This window comes from Tiliqua scincoides, chromosome 4 (genome assembly GCF_035046505.1).
Source record: "Tiliqua scincoides isolate rTilSci1 chromosome 4, rTilSci1.hap2, whole genome shotgun sequence".
Lineage (NCBI taxonomy): Eukaryota > Metazoa > Chordata > Lepidosauria > Squamata > Scincidae > Tiliqua > Tiliqua scincoides.
The window spans coordinates 107,876,270-107,894,242 of NC_089824.1; the positions used below are offsets into that span (position 1 = coordinate 107,876,270).

The following is a 17,973-nucleotide window of genomic DNA, read 5'->3' on the forward strand; positions in this document are numbered from 1 at the left end:
TAACACATCTTGTGGAGATTTTACAATGTATTACATATACTTCTCACGATTACAGGGTCTCCCACATTATCTACAGGGGTTCCAGTCCAGGAACGGTCCCGGTTCCTGGAACGGAACCCCTGTGGATATAGAAACCTATAAATAATAAAATCTGCAGGTTTCGAGTCCTTGTAACCTTCCGGACATGAGGGGAGCTCTGCTCCTCTCACTTCCAGAGGGCGTTCCAAGGACCAGGAATTCTGCACATGATACTGAAATCCACATTGCGCACATCCTCCCCAGCTCTTGGAACACCATTTAAGGTGTTAAAACATCACTTCCGGTTTTATGGAAAACTGGAGGCCTCAGAAGGCGTTCCGAGGGCCCAGGAGGTCATGCTCAACTTCCCTGGTCCTCAGAACGCCCTCCAGAGGTGAGGGAAGCACATCTCCCCTTCTCCTCCAGAGGATTACAGGGACCCAAAACCCATGGATACAGCAGGCCCACTGTACTTCTTACATATGTAGAGAATCCAGACATTTACAGTGCCTGATACCAAGACAGATTGTTCCAACTCTAGGTGCTTTTGGCATTTCCTGCACTTGCTATTATCATTAGCTAATAGCTGAAAGGAAGCCATTACAGAAGCAACAAACTTATCTGTCAATCTAAAGAAAGCAGCAAGTGCACGTTACTGTGAAGATGATACTTAGTCCAAGAAAATGGAGAAGTTATAAAGTGGCAGAAGACAAAGCATGTTTTGCTCTGCTTGCTGCAATGTTAATATTCACTTTAATCATTCAGGTTCTATTAGGATATTTTGAGTTATACCACATACCTCAGATCTTACGTCACCTGAAGTATTCAGTGCAGATTTTGGATCTGTCTTTTGCTCAGTTGTAGAAACTTTGGGTTCAAATTCTGATTTTGTGATCTTGCCCTTGCTATGTGAAGAGATATTTTCTATATGTTGACCTACAAGGCTGAAAATGTGTCAACATTAGTACACACAACCCCGAAGTATCTTTTAATCGTAAATGGATACATAAAACGGGGAGCACAAAACAGACCACCACAAGATTAGAAGAAATGACTAGTCCTCATTATTTCAATACTCACCTCTCTGGTGAAGTGACAAGAGTGGAAGATTCACTCTGAAGGTCAGCCTCAAGTGCCACACCAATATCACAGTCAGGTTCTGACTGCTCCACTTCAGCAGAGCTGACTACAGGTATAACAGCACTGGAAGTTTCTATTGCACTGGGGGGGAAAAACATGCTTTTAACCTCTAGAACTGCTAAATCTGTGGTAGTCAGAGAGATACATGAAACATCACATGAGACATCCTAGATGCCTTTATGGGAAACATCACTATTTTAAAAAATGTTTTGTTAAAAAGTACAACTATATCGTTCTCAAGACTGCATTTCCCAAATAGGTTCATGAGACTGGAACAAGGAAGCAGAAATTTTAATATTTTTATACTAGCTTGAAATAAACACACACACCAAAACTCAACCCATAGCAAATGAAATGAAAAACAGCTCTGACTCAGAAGAGCTTACAGCAGTTTTTGACTGGCGGCTCCCTTGAGCTTCAGGGCCATTGGCTACAGCTCCCTATTAAGGTTACAATCCTATACATTATGCAGGGCGGCAGGTTTTTCATGAGGATTCCATGGCACCCCTGCTGGTTATCACAGCACCCTGGGGAGCCAAAGTTCAGTTTGGGAACAACTGCCTTATAGTCTAAAAGGAAACAAGGGAGAAATCAGCAAACAGCTACGAAAAACTTTATACTGGGATGAATGGGGACAATTATTCTCCCCAGATAAATAACAGAACTTCCATTTAAAGCATACCTCTTTAACCACTGGCAAAGACACCAAAGAAATACCTCTGTAGTACTGGTAAAATATATATAAGTTAGGATGCTTGAGAGTTACCAGTAGGTTTTTTAGAAATTGAGATAAAAGAATGGCATGAAATGAGAGAGAAGCAGGATAAAGGCAATCAGGGACAAGTGGAATATGTTTTCAGTAAACATTTGGATTTAGATTCCAACAGGTAGAACAATGCTTCAATACCTTTGAAGCTCCCTGCTGCCCCCCCCCACCCTTATTTAGTATTATCTTCACTAGAAGGAGCTATGTCTTGGCTGACTCTCAGGACTGTCAGCTAAAGACCCAAAATGGAGTTAGGAGATACTGGCCATTTGGAAACTCAGGGAACAAAATGAAGTCAACTAAGAATGCAATAAGAGATGTATGGAAACAAATGAAAATTGCCAGATGGGGCAGCAGCACAAATAAGAAATAAGCACCACATTTAAAACAAGTCACAGAACAGCAGGTGCAATGCAAATAGAGAGATTCCACACACACCCCTTTGTAAACACAAAGGCCAGGTGTTACAAAATATTGATATGCTCTTTGAGACTTACTAGCATGTTTAAAAGTTACAAGAGACTGATCCTAAATATGTCAAACTATTGACAGACTCACTCCATATTTTGTCACACTGCAGTTGATTCCAATGAGGTGCTATTTGCCCCATTTTAGCATGCAATTCCCTACAACAATGTGGCTTATTTTTTCAAGTTTTAACGCATCAAAATGACATCTCAAACAAGGCTGGGACAGTGTGGATAGATTTCCTCATACTGAAAATGTAGCAGAACTTGTATTCCCAGAAAGTTCGTCCTCAGTCAAAATGACAGATCTGCCAAGAGTACTTTCACAATGTAAGTGCTACTTTTTAAAATTTACGAATGTTGTAACTATGTGCATAGGCTATGTTGAAAATGTTATTTTGTGCTGTACTACACACTTCAAAAGTACTGTAAACAAGATAAAAACATTTAAAACCCTGTATTACATTTTGTTTATAGTATTTTAAATTGTAGAGCAATGGTTCTCAAACTTTTTAAAATGGCACTCTATAGACCCACCTAGGTTTATTAGATTTTATTCTATCACCTGTGTTTTCACTGAAGGTTCTGCTCAGAGCTAAGCAACTCACCAAAAAACAGGTTGTGACCCACCAGCGGGTCCCAATCCACAGTTTCAATACAGCTACTGTAGTGTACTCTGACTTCATGATGAACATGCAAACTGAACAGGAAAAAAGTGGCACCCCAATGGAAATGAGCTGCTCAAGTACACCAATAATTTTGGGACTTGAGCCCATTAGCAGACCATGAACCTCTGAAGTCCAATTTGTTAATCACAACACCACCATGACAGCCCAATGCTCTCTCAACAGGACATACCAACTATGAAGAACATGTTGGGTAATTTTTGGAGCTGACATTTTTATAATATACAACATAATATTTTTGGATTATACAAAGTGATCTCTGGTTTATTGTAAGGATTCTCTTTCTTTTGAAAACTGATGGCCATTTAATTCTAAAATGCACAATTACACACATACAACATTAAAAGTACCAATAAAGGAGCTGCAATGATGAAACAGTGGCAGGGTCAATTTAGGGAACTGCAAACAACGCAATTTGCCATCTCCAATATGGCAACAGTTACCTGCCATGAATTAATGTCTGACAGACAGAATAGAATACTTCAAAGCACAGGTGAAGCTTTTCATCTCAAAATGGCACAGAAGAATAGCAGGCTACATGTCATACAGGCTACATGAGACCATGCTGCTACTAGTTTGTGTTTAGAGCAGAATCAAGGTATCTCTTACAGTAATATATGATGCCAAAAACAAAATGCTTACTTGGGCTGAGAAACAGGTGAGATCTCAGAGGTAGTTATGCTGATGGTATTCTCAGGGATAGCAACCATGTCAGAAGAAACTTCATTTGAATCCACTGAAGGCTGTGGCTCAACCTCAGGTGTCCGCAATTCCCCCATTTCTATAATCTGTTCCAAAAGATTACCATTAGAATCAATTCTGACACATTAGAAGTTGGCAGAAATTCTTTTTGACTCTTCAAAGAACTGACATGAATTAAGGAAATTGTCTACTATTTCACATAAACCTACAGCGTAACAAAATTTCAAAGGTTTCAGTAAAAATTAGCCTTGAAATTCTAATATAAGAGATTAAAATGGCAGATCTCTAAGTTACATATTCTAAATGCTAGTTCAGACATATTTGAATGTTGTTTCATATTTGAGGGTGGAAAAACAGTATTTGAATCCTAAATGAGCAAAGAAAAAACTGGAATTTACACTTGAGTAACTTTAATCAATATTATGATGCTTAGCCATAGAATTTTCGCACATCAATTTAAAATGGAGGAAAATTGAGGACAAAGGGAGAAGACAAGGCCTTCTAAAGCCCTACCAATTAAGTACTGGCTAGGGGAAGGAGAAGAGGAAGAAGGATGTATACCGAGAAGTCAGCTCCCCTAAACAGAGATGTTTCAAGAGGGAGGATAGGAATAACAACATCATTTCACTTTCCCACCCTTCATAAATTCCATGTCCCTTGAAATACAAGTGTGCGTCACTTGAAGGGAATATGTTCTCCAATCTCCATTGTTATGCAATTACATTGTTAAGTGAACATTCTGCCCAATCTAGTGATTTGTTGTGTAAACAGACACTACTTGTCAGACACTAGCTGGCTGCACAAATCCAGATACATTGCCTCTTCTTTTTGTTCTGCATTAAGCGAAAGGTTGTTAAAACAGCACAGTCCTGTATATAGCAATACACTAGATTCAAGGGTGGCAGCCAGGTCTATACTCAATCATCTAGTACTATAAAGCACAGTAAAGTCTCAGCAAAACAGGGAAGATAGAAGACTTTCCCCGTCTTCTAAATGTAACTCTCCACCCCTACAATGTTCCTGTTTCAGGAGGAATGAAATCCTTAACAGGAGTTTTCTGAGCCCTACAAGAAATGCAATGCAATACTTCATTGCCAATTCCACTTGCTTCCAGAAAAAAGCAAAGTGAAAGACTTGCCTGTTTTTGTTTGATGCAATCAACTGAACAATCGCTTTCAGGATAAATGTTTATGCTGGAGTCAATGTGTTCTACAGTCAGTGTTCCAATAGATCTGTCAGTCTTATCCTAGTTAAAAGATGCAAGAAAATATGAACAGTTTGAACTTATGTGGAAACGTTTTTGTTCCTAAATAAAATTATGTAATCCAATCTAATCATTATGTAATTGTGTGCTAGCAAACTGAACATTCTCTAGATAACAAATCAAAACTACCGTATATTCAAAAGGCACACTGGCAACAGTTAAACAGCACTGTCTATTCACAAAGGTACATCATTTTCAGGATAACAAACCTTTATAATCCATATATCAAAATTGCCCTCTATATTAGGTTGTCCCTGAAGAAAGCTCAGAAATTTAATTTGGTTCAAAATGCAGCAGCATGATTCCTAGCATGGACCTTATTATAGCAGTGCAACACTTGCTGCCAACTATTCTCAGGCTAAATTCAAGGAGCCTTTAACAATTTATATATCTTTACATGAGTATACTTTAAGAAACAATTTCTTCCTGAAGAGCTTCCTTGGAAATGATCTGCTGGTGGGATTCTGGCTTGGCTAACTCTGCCAGCTGAGATGAGGTTAGCATTCATGAGCAGGGCCTTTCTGGTGATAGCACTTCAGTTGTGGAATGCTTTTTCCTACAAGGAACATACAACTGCTTCCTCTTGGCTTTTCAAAACAGATTCCTGAAAGCTTTGGTGAATAAAATTCTTGGTATTTGGTTTTGCATGCTTGGCAGGAATTTCATTTTAAATATTTTATTAAATTTATCATTACATGTTTAGATGTATCATTATGGTCAACAATCCTGGGACAGTGAAAAAGAGTTAATTTTTAAATTTTATCTCAGAACTTACAAGGAGTTTTGCCCCTGCCAACATAAAAATTCTGATTTAAAAGATATGCAGTTAAAGCAGATTTAACCACAAGAACAGAATACAGTCTGAAGAATTAAGAACAAAGCAGAATTTAAGCCCAACGCCACCACACTAAGAAGAAAACATGAAACTACATTATGGAGAGCGAGAGAAGCAGTCACCTTTGGAAAATACTTGTTGGTATACCAAACAATCTATCCTCCATTTAGCAGAAACAATTGTCAAGTATAATCTCTTCTGGGACTTGTTTTTGTTGTGTCATATTCATATTTGTTCAGATCCTATAAGCTAGTCTTTCAGGAAATAATGACTTCAATTTATTTGTGAATATATTAGTTGGCAATTTCCAAATCTCTCAGAAATACATCTGAGTATCTTAGTAAAAATAGCAGTATTACTAACAAATCAAGTAATAGCGCACAACTGGGTTCCCCTCATTCCAAGTTTATCAATAAGCTCCTTCCCAAAGCATCTGTCTTCCCCAACTAGCTATATTTATACAGTAAAACTCCAACAGTTCAGCCTCCAACAATCTGGCACTCCCGATAGCTCAGCATCAAAATAGCCAGCAGCTGCTCAAAGCATGGCAAGCCTATGTCCAGGTGGCCAGAGCCTGGTGATCAACCTGGGCTGCTGATGTTGACCCAACCTGGCACAAACATCAGCAGTGTCCCGACCTGGCACAAGTTCCCTTCCCACACTGTGCATAGTTGCATCTCAGCTTCAGAGCATACCCCATCATGTTCCAGATTTGCTACCTTCATGGTATGCACCTGAAAAAGGGCCTGCTTAAAGGACTGGACCTGATGCAGAACCCCAATCTGGGGCTCCACAGGGCTTACCCTGCCAGGAGGGGCAAAATGACCAGCATATACCTGCTCTTAATGGCCACTCTCTACAAAGCACAGCAGCTTCCCTCCCACCCACCCTCAGTGACACCCAGCACCCCTGGGACTGATTTCCTTGCTCGGCCAGTAAGGAAGTCAGTTCTGCATTAGTCCTCCTACAGTCTGGCAGTTCTGATAATCTGGCACCACCTAGATCCCAAAGATGCCAGATTATCAAAAGTCTACCGTAAATAGCGCAAACACCATTGTTGTTGAAATAAAACTAAATAAGTACAAATCAAAACATTTCACTGTAATATTAGCTATTGGTACTATATTCTGTCTGTTGATAGTGCCAACAGCAAAACTCACAGGGATTTTCTCATCAACATTAAATCCATAATCTTCACCATGTTTTAGAGAATTCCTAAGCAAGTGTACAGGACAGGAATCATCAAGATGACTGTGTTAAAATGGATGCTACAATTTCCGCTTGCCATATTACTACAACAAATAAACATTCTCAATCCTTCATTATGCAATTTCCACAAAAACTAAAAAGCAGAAATTTGGAGATTACAAAAATCAGTCAAGATTTTACAGAGTTTAAGTAATGACTGCAGATTAAAGAAATGAAGTAACTCCATTGTAAAGAGTTGGGAAGTAAGCCTTGAGACTTTTAAGCAAGTCAGTGCCCTGGTTTAGACGTCACATGAAGCCATGGTTTATTTTGTAGTTAGTCTGATCATCCAAACCAGCAACCGGTTAACAAGTCACAGTTTCTCAGGTCAACAAACTCCAGGATCTGAATCCATGGTTTGAAGTTCGTTAAACAGTTTGTTAACTGTGGTTTTATGTTACATGATTCTTGGTTCATGAGTATGTGTCCATCATGGTCGTGGTTTGTTTCATCACTCTGTCCTCATTGTGCACTTATTCATAGAGGCACCAGCCTAGATCAGCAGCAGAATATGCTCTACAGTGTAAGCTTCTCTCACAGAATATTTCTGGCCCTCTGTCCACCTAGCAACAGCTTTACTCACAAGCATCCCTTTCACTTTGAAATGTATAAGCAAGCAGTTTTTCCATTTAGCTACCTCACCACAACACAGACATACATAGGAATCAAACCCATCTTGTTCCAACTTATTTGAAACAAAAACTCCAGAGGAGATAAAGTAGTCACAACTTGTAAATAAATCAGTTTAAAGATGACTTCCAGATTTATGTTAATATCAACATCAGAGTACTTTTAACAGTTTGTGGTATTGATAAGCAAACTGGAGTTTCCTTAACCCCACAAATGCATTCTGCATTTCCCTTTTGGATACCTAATTGGATGTACTGCAGGAAATGGGTAAGAATCTTTTCCTTGATGAGCATTTGTGGAAGAGGAGAGAAGGGGAATAAAACTATTCTTTGCACTTCTTGATCATACTGAGAGCAGTCAGAGAAGCCTGAAAGATTAGTGATTGGCTTCCATACCCCCTTTCTTCATGTGACCAATAATAAGTGTGTACTGATGAGGAAACACTTTTTTCAGGAGCTGCGCAGAACGGATCAGTTTGGGACTGACCTCAGGCACTTTGAGAAGATGAGAGAGGACAGAAGCAAACTAAGATTACATAAAACAAACCAAGGTTTGTTCACCTACAGTTAAAACAGATCAATGTTCCATATTAGGAATGAAACCAGTCATTACATTTATTTCATATACTTTTGAGTTTATGGAAACTATGCTGGAATTGAGGACCACCAGGAAAAGATGGCATTCATATGAGCCAACAAGTCATCATTTGCTGGATCATGAACAAGCTGGTAAATATGCATGCACCCTGCCTTCCTCATCCCTTCCCCGCCCACATATCTAGCTAAACATATTTTGATTTATTAACATTTTGCCACAATACCTGAACTACGTTTTAAGCAATGGCATGCAAATTCTCCTTACAATAATTCACACTGGACGTTTATTCAGGAATTATCTTGGGTTAAAACTACAATGCACACTATTCTCCAAAAAAGTGAATGCACAATGTCCAGTGCAGTGAATTATTACCTTTTCCTGGATAGTCTCATCCACGTTTGCCAAAGGACAGTCCTCATTTGACATATGCAAAGATGTAGATGGAGGGCTCTCTTTACAAAAGACATGCCAGCTGGGAAACCTGTTAAATGAGAGCCACACTTTACAAATACGACAAGAGCAATTATATCATCAGCAGTGCTACAAAGTACAACTCAAGTGCTACACCCTAATAATAAAATCAGTAGCCTCCCCACATTTCTCTCTGCTGCTCTCCCTCCCCCAGACCATCAAACATGTGTAAGAGTTCAACAATTGTCTGAGAGATGGTTGCAAACGAGGGATTTTCTAGTAGTAGTCAGGAACATATTTATACTTGCAAAATTCCTCCTCCTGCATAGGATTATGCTGTTAGTTATGTCTAACTTTTAGACATTTTTATTAGAATTATTCTGACTACAGTGCATGTATATTCAGTTATCAATAGAATTGAGACTCTGCTCCTTGACACTTTGAGAATGTGCTGTGCTAATAATTAGGGTACAACGTTCTTATCAAGGCCTCCAATTCTGCAAGTTTCAAACAAACTAAATACTGAAAGATGCTGAAAGAACAAACTTATTTAACTTTTGTTTGAAGAATAGTTAAAGTATTTTGGGAGCAACTGTATCTGATTTGCACATCAATCCAGATAAACAGATCAAAATTAGTTAGCTGCCCACCCACCCCCAATGCTTGTATTCTCATACAAGCACCTAGACAAGCCAAGTATATGGGTAAATGATTAGTGAGAAGAATAGGATGTATATTGACAAGAACTACAATGGACCTTATGACATATATAATAGCATGTACCAGCCCACATGTACCTTCCCCTGGGGGCTGGGGATAAGAATAGGCCCTCAGTTTGGCTGTACTTGTCATAAGAGGCAACTAAACAGCCACCGGGTAGATGGGACTCATCAGCCTGGGAAGGCAGCTCATCTGAGAGAAGGAAAACTCTGATCCCAAACCTCCACTGCCTTGTGGCTACATCCAGTTATGGAAAAGGCTTCAGGAGTCAACCTTGAGGCAAAATCCAGAGCCGGAGTACCTGAGGCAGTTCATGGCTGAACACATTCTGGCAACTCCTGCGACGCTGCTGGAACCAACCGTATTGGCCTCTGCCTTTCCATTGGACCATTTCAGCGACATGGAGACGGGGGATTTGCTGCATGGGAAACAGTCTATCCTCCATATCTACTTTATCCAGGCTTTGTGCACTGGAGAGGACACTCGTTCCAGGACACTATTCAGAGCGCGATACCATAGTCTTCCGAGACTGAAGGATGCCAACAACCAGCCCACAAAAACATCATTCCCAGTACACATGCTTGCACATATTCGTATGTTATAGCACAGCTGTTACAGTATGTCTAGCATGCTGCTCCCCTTTCTCCAAAGGAATGGCTGAACCTGGGCAAGTGGCTTCAACATGACAATTTCTGGTAGAGTTTTAAAATCCCTATAGCATCATCAGCCTTGCTTACATCTCTAGATACTTCCCCCTTCACTGAACCCTCTCTGGAAAGAACATCTTTCTTGTGATGTCTCCAACCAGCAACTATATAAAAATCTATTAAACCTGCAGGTCATAGAAGACACCCTATTTGGAAATATTTTGAAGAAAACTGCTGGGTTAAAAAAGGGGGGGGGATAATAATGCAACAATTAAATGTAGATTGTCAGAATGTAGCTACATGAAATCAATAACACTTTTATGGTCCTAGCAACCAATCAGTATGCACTTTTATTTAAGTAGTATCTAAATAACAAATGAAAATGCTTGATTTAAATGGGCCCTTTTTTCCTGGGGATGTAAATTGGTTAAAATCAATCCACCCTACTTGCAATAACACTGGAACCACAATCCTACATTCTGGTTGTTCAATTGCATAGAACTCTTATGCCCAGCACTGAAACAGCAAACAATCCCCCAGTATTCTAGTTCAAGGAGTGCTTCTATCACACTTCCAGTTTGCAAGTTAGCAAGGCAGTCAGGAACAGATGACCTCCTTTGCAGTACTTTCTTTCTATAGTTGCCTTGCTGGAATTATAGTCTGTATCTACGAGATGCAGTTCTGCAGTCCTCATCAAGGGGGGATTGTGTGATGTGAGGCCACTGCTCTGACACACCAAGAATCATTGTCTGCCCTTCCTAATACAGAGAAAGTCATTCACCTTCTGATCCACCTGCCTGAAGCTGCTCCAATGTTCTGTCCACACACCTGACAGCTCCTCCCCCTGTACTACCTGAACACAGAAAAATGTAGAACTCAAGTAGATTACAGAAGACACAATGATCCAGGAGAAATGAATAGCAGTTGTTAGTGTAGAGCTGTTTCTTCTAGCACAGTGCAGCTAACTCCCTCACAAATTTAAAATACTTATTTTAGATAAAAACTGTCTCCCAAAACAGTTCATAGTGAAAGTTAAGATACAGACTCTTGCCTAAGACAACTGATTTCCCACTTCTGCCTTTTTTTTCCTCCACTGTTCTTTCCTTGTACATGTTGAGTCTGTTTATCCACGGATTTTATATTCGCTGAACTGGTTCCACCTGAACACTTTGAAGGCAACCAGAGCTGCACTTCCCTGGGCCTCAGAATGCTTAAAAGGCATTAAAATGTCACTTCTGGAAACTTTAGGAAACCAGAAGTTGCTTTTTTGCCTCCAGGCTTTACTCTGAAACCTGAAGAGGCTGCGGGCAGATACACACGGCCTCTGAAGGTTTCAGAAAGCCCTCTAGTTGCCCTCAGTGGGTTTAAAGTCACCAAAACTGCAGATTTTGTTATCCAGAGGGGTCTGAGAACAGATCCCTTGCGGATACCAAGGCGCAACCTGCATGTCTTGCTTTTTTACTTTAATAGTGCCAGGACAAAGAAGAAAGTTATTAACAGGGTTTACATTCAGTTAGGGTCATGTACATCTCCCTGTCTGGGACTTGCACTAGAACAAAATGGTGCTACTACTCAGTGACCAATTGTTCTCTGACAAGTGACAGAGATCAGTGTCACCTTGCCCTTGCTACTAATGTCACAGGGCAACTGACAGGTGGAAGACAGTCTTTTCTAGTGCAGGAGAAGGGAAAAAAGCTCTATGCAACTGTTAAGTCAGGGAGAAATAAAACTGGATCCATGGGTAACCTCCACAACATCGCTATGGAGACAAACGTGCTTTCATATATGAGAAGAATATGCAAAAGTGGCAAGCTCTATGCAGCTGAAAAAACACAGTATGGCTGACAGAACACAAATTCAAGTCCTATCCTTGCTCTAGCATGAGAGGAGAAGGCAGGTCCAACCAACTAGAATAGGGGTGCCAAACCTAAGGCCTGTGAGCCAGATGCAGCCCCAGAAGCTCTTTATCAAGCCCACAGGCTCCCCCAGCATCACCATCAGCAGCTCAGTTATGCCAAGGTATCACTAATGAAACAGCTGTCCTTATGATAATTGGGCTCGCCGATATCTTAAAAATATTATCAAAATTTTCATATTTTATCTTCTGTCATTTGCAGTCAGCAAGTTCCTAAGTGAGAAAAAAGTGCTTATTTCTGATCATGACCTGCTTAATCACTTCCAGCCCTCAGCAGGTATCATGAATGCTATTCAGCCCCCTCTATGAAACAAGTTTGACACCCCTGAACTAGAACACTGTGTTTAGAATGGAACTCTTATGAAAGAAGCATAAGGAACTGGCCATCCTGCTCTTCACCCTGCACATAATTGACAACCCATCATGTCATTTTCAGACTAGAAGAAACCTTCTGAAACCTACACCTCACCAATTCACAAGCTTCATGGAGAAATAGGAGAAAGACATCCAAAACACCAACTCTAAAGCAGAGCTGTCCTAAACACAGTTCTGTTGGGGATGCTCTTTCCCCTTTCCTACAAGGGTTAGGAGGCCTCCAAAGAGGCTGCAGATAGAGTTCTCTTGCTTGGTCACTTGGAAGAAATCCATACTTACCAGGCAATTGTAATTTGTAAGCTTGAGCTTGTCTCTGGGGGCAATAACTGCTTACAAGCAGACACAGAATTACACAAATACTGCATGGGGTTGCTTTTAGCATAACACAAGAGCCTCTACCAACTTATTGTTTTGCCTATTCCCAGGCATCTGGATACACCCTTCACTAGCAGCACACATGAGTTTACCCTCCTATATTTTTTATTACAGATGAACCACATGAAGTGCTTCATCACAGAAAGTCTCACACTAGCTAAAAGCATTTGGTTAACTGCACAATTTCATGCTAAGCTGTTCCATGGTAGAGTGGTGTTTTTTTTGTTCTTCCAAACACAAAATGCAGGCTAATCTTCAAGATGCTTTCCCAATTTCTCCACAGAGTTTATGTTCTACACATTTTCTGAAATGTCACTTATAAGGCCACTTATAAATTCTACAAGCAAAAAAACAAGAGATGTATTTTTCTGGATACTAAACAAGATGGATACTAAACCGTACTGTAATAGTCTGTAGCAATACATAAAACACACTGCAACACCTTAACAACCAACAGGTCATCAATTAAATTCAGATGAAATTATTCAGACAGTAGTTGGGAATGGTGCAGGCCTAGATGCTAAGGAAAGCCTCCGTAGCAAGCAAGAGAAGGGATTAGCATGTTTTAGTAACAGAAACCAAGTCTCAGGCTTATGGTGAAAATAAATCTTATGAAGTAGAATTCATCTTCTTAAGACAGACACAGCTTGCGCTGTGCCAACTGTCTAAGACTAGTGACAAGGTCTTCATGATGTGAGGAAATGGCTCTAGTAAGAGAGATGAGATTCCAAAATTGTAACATTCAAAGGCAACACCAGGACATATAGCTCATAATACACCTTACTATGTTCTATATTTACATCCTAACTAGAACTACCCATTATTAGAAGTCAGATTATGAACCTACTTTCCAATATTATTAGTTAATTGCTGCTAAGAGAAGAAAAATCTAGGAAACACAAACTCTCCAAGGTAGAAAGTACAGCTGTCAGCTAGCTCTTAAGCTAGGAGTTACAACTCCTAAAGTATCCAACGGATGAACACCTCGAGCTTGAATCCCACACTCCCCCATAAGGTCACAGAAGACAATACCTGGAAAAGTCCACCAGCTGTACTGATGCTTTATCTTTGTGAGCTATTCTGAATACATTAGCTTCAGTCTTCTATGAAAAATATTTGGTATACCTCACGTGAAAAATGTTCATAAAGAAATCTAGGCCAGATCTTGTGTTGACGTGCACACTTAAATGACCAGTCAAATATGTTATATTTTGAAACGTGTGGTAAGAGTATTGTGACAAGTTCTTCTGTTCAGTTTCTGAGCCACATAATGCAGCCGGTATGATTTCCTGCCCATATTCAGTAAGCCCCTATATTTCGGAAACAAATTAAGATTTCATGAGGAGCCCACAACACAGTTAGACTAAGAGGTTCTTACTGGACCCTCCAGTTCTGTCCTGTACTGAGTACTGTACTGAGTACTGTACTCAGATTTACAGTACTCAGAAATCCAGCTATGTTCAATAGGACTTACCTTCAGCTAAGTGTGCATACAAGTGTGCCAATAGTCGCAGCCAATGAAATTATTTAACAGCAACAGGTAAAAAGAACAGTGGTTTGTACACTATCAAGTACAACTACACAGAAATAGAATAGTTTGCATCAGCATTTTTAAAAAAAAATATTTGGGTTTGATTCCAAATACTGAAAAAATGGGCAACAGTAGACAGCAGCACCAAACACTTCTGGAGGTACAAAACATGCTGTCAATAGTGCAAAGTAAGCACCTGCTTACTTTATGTATTGCATCACCACAGAGAAAATTATAAGTTATTTTGAGTTCAACTAACTTGACCACCACATGGTTTGAGGTTCCCTTCCTCCTTTGGATGCTTTGTTGTTCCCAAGTTAAAGACACGGGGGCAGAAGGGAAAAGCACTGAAGTAACAGAGAATTAACATAACATAAGAACATAAGAACAGCCCCACTGGATCAGGCCATAGGCCCATCTAGTCCAGCTTCCTGTATCTCACAGCTGCCCACCAAATGCCCCAGGGAGCACACCAGATAACAAGAGACCTCATCCTGGTGCCCTCCCTTGCATCTGGCATTCTGACATAACCCATTTCTAAAATCAGGAGGTTGCGCATACACATCATGGCTTGTACCCCATAATGGATTTTTCCTCCAGAAACTTGTCCAGTCCCCTTTTAAAAGCATCTAGGCTAGACGCCAGCACCACATCCTGTGGCAAGGAGTTCCACAGACCGACCACACGCTGAGTAAAGAAATATTTTCTTTTGTCTGTCCTAACCTGCCCAACACTCAATTTTAGTGGATGTCCCCTGGTTCTGGTATTATGCGAGAGTGTAAAGAGCATCTCCCTATCCACTCTGTCCATCCCCTGCATAATTTTGTATGTCTCAATCATGTCCCCCCTCAGGCGTCCCTTTTCTAGGCTGAAGAGGCCCAAACGCCGTAGCCTTTCCTCATAAGGAAGGTGCCCCAGCCCAGTAATCATCTTAGTTGCTCTCTTTTGCACCTTTTCCATTTCCACTATGTCTTTTTTGAGATGCGGCGACCAGAACTGGACACAATACTCCAGGTGTGGCCTTACCATAGATTTGTACAACGGCATTATAATATTAGCTGTTTTGTTCTCAATACCCTTCCTAATGATCCCAAGCATAGAATTGGCCTTCTTCACTGCCGCCGCACATTGGGTCGACACTTTCATCGACCTGTCCACCACCACACCAAGATCTCTCTCCTGTTCTGTCACAGACAGCTCAGAACCCATCAGCCTATATCTAAAGTTTTGATTTTTTGCCCCAATGTGCATGACTTTACACTTACTGACATTGAAGCGCATCTGCCATTTTGCTGCCCATTCTGCCAGTCTGGAGAGATCCTTCTGGAGCTCCTCACAATCACTTCTGGTCTTCACCACTCAGAAAAGTTTGGTGTCGTCTGCAAACTTAGCCACTTCACTGCTCAACCCTGTCTCCAGGTCATTTATGAAGAGGTTGAAAAGCACCGGTCCCAGGACAGATCCTTGGGGCACACCGCTTTTCACCTCTCTCCATTGTGAAAATTGCCCATTGACACCCACTCTCTGCTTCCTGGCCTCCAACCAGTTCTCAATCCACGAGAGGATCTGTCCTCTAATTCCCTGACTGTGGAGTTTTTTCAGTAGCCTTTGGTGAGGGACCGTGTCAAACGCCTTCTGAAAGTCCAGATATATAATGTCCACGGGTTCTCCCGCATCCACATGCCTGTTGACCTTTTCATGCCGCATCCACATGCCTGTTGACCTGTTGAATTGACTCTTACATTAAGTGCAAAGAGATACTGAAAGGAGATAACGGTGTTTTGATGTCCCTCTGGGGTCAGCTATCCTTGATCGTGAAGGAAAAATAGATTATGTACTTTTCAAACTCTTCTGAAGGCATAAATTGGGGATTCTAGGCCTCTATTCTATGAGTAAGCAATTGAGATGAGCATGCCTATCAGATATTGCATATTACATGTGTAATCTAGACAACATCTAAAGAAAGACAAAATCACAGTTGCATCATTTTGCTTCACCTGAAACCATTTGCAAAGGAAAACCTAAAACCCCCAGTGTCTCCTGAGAGGTACCTAAAGCTTGGACCACCTTGAAAGTCGCACCCTGCTTTAAATTCCCCCCAACAGTGTAGAAAGATGGTGACCAGGTGTCATAACTACAAATGAGGACAAGTCACCCCATAATGAATGACATTCAAGAAAAATGTAGGACATTCCAAACTAAGAGATAAAAACACCAGTATTTCTTGAAAAACACCTGTATTACTCATGGAATTTAAAACTATATTGCATATAATTTACTAATTACAAGAAGTCTATGTGCTTCCTGCAGGGGCGTGCTCATAAGGAAGAGGAGGACATTTAAATTCTTTTGCAGGACACTAGGCTAAAAGAAGGACATGTCCTGAAAAATGAGGATATCTGGTCATCCTTGTGTGGAAAATGGTCAGCAGAAACCAGCACGCTTGTGAAAGAGCCACTCTCTTCCCTGCTACTGCTTTATGCTCTCCCTCACCAGTACTGGGAATGAATAAAAACAGGCTCTAGGGTTGCATCCAGGGTGACCAGATGTCCTCTTTTTCCAGGACAAGTCCTCTTTTTTAGCTTTGTGTCCTGCAAAAGAACTTAAGTGTCCTGTGAACACACAGCCTTCTTGTACTTTTAAATTTATAGTTTATAAATTCAAAGTTATAGTTTTAAATTCAATAATAAGTAACAGAGTTTAAACTAGCTACATGAACAACAGACGAGTATTTTTAGCTCCTACTTTGCCCTACCCTCCATTTTTCTGGGATGTCCTACATTTTGGGGTGCCTGGTCCTCTTTTGAGAGGCTCTGACATCTGGTGGCCCTGACTGAAGCTACAATCCTAACCACACTTACCTGAGAGTAAGCCCCGCTGAACAACACAGGACTTACTTCTGAGCAGGCCTGGTGAGGCTTGTGCCCCGAGTCAGAGATGAAAGGCCCCGAGTTATTGACTAGGGATACCACGGGGGAGTGGGGGAGAGAAACGGTGCCGTCCACACGAGCAAGCACAGACACGTGTCAGGGCTGGAAAGGGGAGAGGGACGCCCTGCGCCTCCAGCCACCCCCGCGCTCTCCACTCACCCGAGCAAGCAGCCGACAAGGAAGCAGGAGGAGGCCAGGAGCAGAAGCCGGCGGGGCGGCTCCTTCATCGTCTCCCCCGTCTGCCTCTCCGGGCCAGGGGGCGGCGGCGCATCCTCCCGGCGGCGGTTGCTAAGGCTGCCTGCGGAGCGGTGGCCGAGAGCAGCCCTTCGCCAGGGCGGGCCCTTGGTGGACGGGGCCGCTCAGGCGCCCCCGCGGCTTGCACCTGCCCGCCTCGCGCCCCTTCCCTCAACGCCACCCCGGCGACGGCGCCCGTTGCCCTCCCTCGAACCTCGACGCGATGAGGTGGAATGTGACGCGTCAGCCAGAGCGGCCAGTGGGGACCACGCCTGCGCACTGAGCGACTTCCTTATGCCCCGCCCCCCTCGCTTCAAAAGTAAATGCCCCTGCCAGCCAATCGCTGCGCCGCCTCGCCAGAGCCGAGCGCTGATTGGTGGGAGCAGCTTCTTTCTTTTCCCCTCAGTGAGCAAACCGACCGCATCCTCTGCGTCTGGCCTATCAGGGACGTGGAAGGTGGCAGTGCTGCTGCCTGTGATGAC

The 17,973-nt window shown here is 41.7% G+C and overlaps 1 protein-coding gene across 2 annotated transcripts in view; it reads right to left on the reverse strand.

Annotated features, from left to right (window-relative positions):
* SUCO (SUN domain containing ossification factor) overlaps window positions 1-17,699 on the reverse strand; it is a 49,538-nt gene extending 31,839 nt beyond the window's left edge. For both annotated transcript variants that reach the window (XM_066625998.1, XM_066625997.1), the window contains exons 1-6: window positions 17,417-17,699; window positions 8,726-8,834; window positions 4,918-5,025; window positions 3,720-3,865; window positions 1,099-1,239; window positions 818-962 (exon numbers count right to left, since the gene is read on the reverse strand). In XM_066625998.1, the coding sequence (XP_066482095.1) occupies window positions 818-962; window positions 1,099-1,239; window positions 3,720-3,865; window positions 4,918-5,025; window positions 8,726-8,834; window positions 17,417-17,484 (717 nt within the window). In that variant the 5' untranslated portion in view covers window positions 17,485-17,699. The remainder of the gene's footprint in view (window positions 1-817; window positions 963-1,098; window positions 1,240-3,719; window positions 3,866-4,917; window positions 5,026-8,725; window positions 8,835-17,416) is intronic.
* Between the last annotated feature and the right edge of the window lie 274 nt (window positions 17,700-17,973).